General features: G+C 31.0%; 1 protein-coding gene across 1 annotated transcript in view; it reads right to left on the reverse strand.

Moving 5' to 3' along the window:
* The window catches only part of Lrp1b (LDL receptor related protein 1B), a 1,800,012-nt gene that overhangs the window by 204,818 nt on the left and 1,589,029 nt on the right, over nucleotides 1–6,165 (reverse strand). The window contains exon 60 of the mRNA XM_026778709.1: nucleotides 3,213–3,412. Coding sequence (XP_026634510.1) covers nucleotides 3,213–3,412 — 200 coding nt within the window. The remainder of the gene's footprint in view (nucleotides 1–3,212; nucleotides 3,413–6,165) is intronic.

A 6,165-nucleotide genomic window follows, 5' to 3' on the forward strand; every position in this document is an offset into this window, starting at 1 on the left:
AAACTTTTGATGAACCAATGGGTATGTAATTTAAAGTAAACTGATATAATAATCCAAGATCAATATAATATTTTACCATACTGAATTATATTATTAATGTTTTATCTTGTGTTATACTATAAAATAATATCATTCTAAACATGCTGTATAATATATTCTTAGGTAAATGTGAGTGTGTATGTGTGTGTGTGTGTGTGTGTTTAGATTAAGTAGAAGTGCACATGACTACATGAGATTGAATTTTAACATTTCTAGGTCAACATTTTGATTAACATATTTTGAACTCTTATGAAATACTGTGTTAAGATCCAAGAAATGCGAGCTTGGTAATGGGGTCTAAATAGGAAGGAGTGGGGAAAGTGAAGTGTACCTTGAATGCATTCTCTATCATATTCAAAGCACAGAGATTAGAAATCTCATTGGTTCACAAACAGGACAAACAAGAAAAAAAAATTTCAGAATAGCTAAGTTGATAGAGTGCTTGCTTAATACGCATGAAGCCCTGGTATCAAGCCCCTAGCACCATAAAAACACAGCATGTTGAACTGTCTGTAATCTGAAATAGAGACATTAACATCTGAAATTCAAGGACATCCTAAGCTACCTAGCAAGTTTGGGTCCAAATAGGGATATGTGAGTGTCTATCACAAAAATCAATAGCCATATACAAACAAAGAATGCTTCACAGACAGAATTACTGTATGCTTATGAGTGAATAAATCTGGAGGAACAAACATTCTATAAAATACAGAGTTAAATTAAAAGATTAATATTCCTCATTATTAAAACTTGGTGTATGAATGAAAGTGGTTCTGAAACTACCATTTTTGATCATTCACAATTCTTTGTTAGACTAATACCCTGCCTGAAGAGCTTGGCTTCATGTTTCACAGCATAAATCAATGAAATTAATAAAAATTGTCAGGATAAGAGGAAAAGATGGTTAGAGAAAAACACCACTCAAATTCATAAAAGTGTATCATTTTGTTTCTCAGATCTGCACTTCCTGCCAATGCCTAGAGCAATCAAAATCATCTTTCCCAGTACAGTACTTGAAACCTTCCCCTGGCTAGCTGTGGAGTCAGCATAATGCAGGCTTAAGTCATTCTACATTAGGATGAACCAGGTAGTTATTATCTTGTATCCTGGTATTGGCAGCTAAGTCACTCAATAATGTCTCAGTGGTCTTTCTGGAAGATGCCTTGGCAGAAAATATTTCTTGATATAACAATTTTTTTCTTCACTTCTCTCCCTACTTGTGCCTGACACTGTTTTTTTAAGTCATTTTTAAACCTAGTACCATAGTGATAGGATAATCTATCAGTCAAATATTTCACTTTTAAATACTATGGAGCCACATCACTCTTCTGTATTGTATCTCTACCCACAGTCATCACTAGACTTATGAGTGCAAGATACCGTGTAAATGGGAATTTAATTTTACATCAAGTATTTCAGATCACTCAGCAACAGACATGATATATTTCAAAAATATATCCAGAGGATATTGTCAATATTTCTTAAGAGTTCTGGTATTTGACCTATAAATATTTAATACTCAAATATCCACAGTTCAGTTTAAGAGCAGGCAAACACCTTATAATGCAATATGTTTTCAATATATAACAGCAAATTAAATACTCTCATGTGTTTTACTATACAGTAAATTTTATCAAAGATTAATATACTTACAGAAGTTTAGTACATTTTCTAGATGTAGGCTCAACATTTATAGGGACAGATAAAACTTTGAATATATCAACCTATGATTACAAAGAACGCTTGCTTTTGATTCTTTGAGTATAGGGAATATTGTTAAAGCTAAGTATAATTTGATATGATTTTGTTGTGATCAAATTTATACCTTACTCATTGACTGATTGTTTCCTTTGATTGAGTCCTGGTGGGTTTTCTTAATGTTCATAATCAGACTGTCAACACTTGAGTGTGTTGCATATGCTTAACTAATCTCTGTGTTCTGGTATAGGAGCACCTCTGACAACTTCTCAGCAATGCTTGTTAAAAAAAACAAAATTGTTTATATATCAGCATAGAGGGCATTAGTCAAAATTAGTGACACTAAGGCTTTAGGGCATTTTATGTCCTTTCCTTTGATTCTCATAGCTTCAGAATTTTGAGGTCCTCATGCCAACACACAGTTTCAGAGTTTCCCCTGACAAGGAACAAACATCTTCCCTTCTTTTCTTTCTGTTTCTCATTTTCTTTTGTTTTTGAATTCTGTTCTATGCTTCAGGAATATATGAGAAATCACTCTAAATTAGATTGAACCAAGGGACTGGGCTCTCTGCACTGCATGTGTTTGAAATGTTTAGACATCAAAATTCCAAATAGTCAAAGCAATGTTGATTTGTAAAAGGTCAGGACAATGTTAATATCATTCTTTACTCAGAACAATATTCTACATGGATTTCCAACATTTGAGAGTTCTATCAATCATTTCTTGCTTTCTAGATCTATATAAACTTTGTCCATATTTCTCTCCTTTACTGAAGCTTTTATATCAAATTGTTGCCACTTTCTAATTATTTTATCTTCATCTATTTTTATTTTGTATGCATTTCTCTTCTCATAATTTCTCCTTATATTAATTTCCTTTACAAATTTGCTATAATTTTGGAACTAATACATTATAGAAATTAAAAACAATGATTTATTGAATCTAATATTTTGAAATATACATATATGTATATTTCCTGTATGTTATTCTGATATGGAAGTTGTTTGTTGTTGCCGTAGAATATAACTGTACACTTAATCATGTGCTAAAATTATCTTCAAGTATTACTTATTGGTTTATTACATTTTTACTTAATTTTAATTTTTTTCTTTGGTTTTTTGAGACAGGGTTTCTCTGTAGCTTTGGAGACTGTCCTGAAACTAGCTCTTTTTTTTAACTTTAAGGAAAACTCAAATATCACATAATACAATAAAAAAACTATATTCCAATCAAGTGTTTTCTATTCTAATTCAGTGAGGGCACATGTAAATATTAATTTAGAAAACCATCACCCATTTGTTTATGTAGAAAATACAATTTACAATTAAAGAAAACTTACACTTTCAAAATTGTATATATATTTATATACTTATAATTATGCATATAGTATGACCTTAAATAATTGCTTCATAAAATATTTAAATTAATATTTTCTGCAGTTGTAAATATTGACTTGTTTATAAGCTAAACCAACCTTTGTGTCTGTGAGATCCATCCATGTTGCTAAATTCAATGTGATCTTCATCAGCCCAGTAGAGTCTATGGTTTACATAATCTATTGTTAGTGCCATAGGTCTAGAAATCTTTGTTTCTATGACAACACTCTGATTGGTTCCATCCATTCCGACACGGCCAATGTGAGGATACTCACAACAGTCAATCCAGTACAAATACCTAGGAAAGAAAATCAACAGCCATTTCATTGACAGTAGCTGCTGGTGTAAAACAATACGCAATATTTTACCTTTTGTTTTCACTGTTTCTAAATTAATCCTTGATGTATCTCTGAACTGCAGCATTCATGGCAGACTTTAGTGCAAACTCTTCTTATATTTTTTGTTTGTTTGTTTTTCAAATTAATGATATAACGCTGTTCAGGATATTCATTTATCATTCATCATGTTTGTTAATATACAAGCACACAGATTATAAGCTTATTTTACATCTGCAAACTCACAGAAGCATAAAATTAATGAATGTAAAATTGTGGCAGTGATCTCTACTGTTAAAAGGATAAAACAAGTAAATATTGTATCTTCCTTCTTCTGCCTCTATCTACTATCAGTTTTGACTTGTTACCCATTTAAACTATAGATGTTATTTCATTGGTTGGAATGAACATTATCACTGATATCCACTGTACTGGTATAAATATTTATGTTTACATAATGTAAACAAGAAAATTAAAATTGAGTGGATTGCTTCTCAAAGCAGCTATATCTCAAGCCTATAAGAACCAACAATATTTGTTTGGCAGTGTATCTAATCAGTGCCTTCATAGGACTTCCTACCTAACAGCATATTTAAGTTATGATATCAAAAGGTCTGTGACAGGAATAGGAAAGAGACCAAAAAAAAAGTAAAATTTATCTTGATACTCTTAAAGTTACACTAATCAGTCTGAGTTAAATAATAATTTTGCATCATGTGAGAATCAAAATACACAGGCAACACATTACCAAGAATTTCTGCTGTACTTAAACTAATTTGACTTGAATTAGAAAAATCCCATCAATTTTCAAGAAGGTTCCATAAGCTGCAGAGAAGAAAATATATTCTTTCCTATTTGGGTGGAATGTTCTATAGATTTGTTGCAGTGAAAAGTCATATATCTGTGCTAATTTTGAATTCACTTGGGAAATTTTATACCACCAACTAACGATAGTTTTCTAAAAACATTAGAAAATGATGTTCTGTGTATTTGATTCATAGTTAGTTATTATTTGTTTTGAAAAATAGCCTATTTTCACAAAAAATATAACCTAGATAAAACATTACACATCTTTCTCATGAACTAATGGAGAAACATGTGAAGTAAGAAATTGACCAAAAAGAAGTCATAGTGACTAGCAGTTCACCTTGCTTCAATAATATTAGCACTGTATTTGAGTATTGATACTAAACTAACCTTTCCTGCTATGCTCCTGTAGGGTTTTTATACATATTCATATCAGTTAATTTACTTGTGCTTATGCATCGTTTAGTAAAATATTAAGCAGTATTTCAATAATGTTTTGCTAAATTAAGAATGGTTTAAAAGAGATAGCTTATGCAGATATATACAGTTATAGTTACACTTAAAATATATTAAAACCAGGATATTTAACACAAATGTAGTCAGCAAAAATTCTGAAAATGATTGCATGTGAAAAGCATGATTTTGAAACTCCTACTAAAATTATATATTTCAAATGCCCTAAATTCATAGAAAAATCATTCTAAATTTTAGCTTCGTTCTTATCGATTTTTCACTCCAGACCTGATTTGCACAATCATCTCTGGTTGTCAAGTAGAATCAAAATGGCTACATCATTAAAGTCAATTTCTGTTCAGTATTGCTTTCAAAAGTTCTTAAGTGTCCAACATCTAAAATTCCTGAACATTAATCCCTCCTTAATTCAAAGGCCTAAATATTTTATTCCACGCATTTCTTTCTATTTAAATGTGCGGACTCAGAATGTGTCAGTTCCTCCCTATAATTTCAAGTTATTGCTTCAGTGCTTTCATTATGTTATTTGTCTTACACATGCTTCTTTAATTAAAAGATATGTCTGTGAACATGTAACCCATATTGTTTCCTCTGTTTTCCCCAATTTACTTCTTGATTATTGTTAGTTCCTATTTTCATGTTAGGTTTGAAGAGGTATGGTTGAGAAATGTTTTGTAAAACCAGTATTTTCATTGAACCACACTTAAGAACATAACTGTTCTACCTGATATTGCAGGGCTCTAAGAGGGCAATGAAAATATCTCTGCTGTTGTTAGGTACCAACAGACAATATTATCTATTTCCTTAGCAGTTATGGGATTAGAGCACAAATAGTCAACAAAATCATTTTTGCTTAATTACAGCATAATTGAACAATGATGATATAGGGTTGCTTGACTCACAATCAGAAAGCTCCTCTCCTACAGTGAATGACAGAAAATGTCTAACCCATCTTACTACCCTACTTAAGTGGATGGAAGACTTTATACTGAGAAGAAATTTCCCTTGATGTTAGAGTATGTAGCAGATATTTCTAAGCACTGGTGGATAGGAAGCAGAATGTGAAAGTATTCATATTTAGGTTACACATTAGGTAACCCAAATGGCTTCCCAAGTGAATTTAGTACTTGTGGACATAAAAATATTGACCAAGTATTTTATAAATGCATTAAAGAGAGTGCATGGTTATTTGAGGAATTTTTTTAACAAAATTAGTGTTTACTTTAACCCGAAACTCATATTTATAATTAGCTTTGAAATTCCTAATGAAATGCAGCTTTTTTTTTTCAGATTTTAGAACACAGCAAGACTTAGTTGCTGGTTGTAATTCACAGGGATAGAGCATCATCCTTTTCCAGGCCTTTACGGACTTTTGAGTCAGAAAATTATATATATATATATATATATATATATATATATATATATTATACATATAATT

This window comes from Microtus ochrogaster, chromosome 4 (genome assembly GCF_000317375.1).
Source record: "Microtus ochrogaster isolate Prairie Vole_2 chromosome 4, MicOch1.0, whole genome shotgun sequence".
Classification (NCBI taxonomy): domain Eukaryota; kingdom Metazoa; phylum Chordata; class Mammalia; order Rodentia; family Cricetidae; genus Microtus; species Microtus ochrogaster.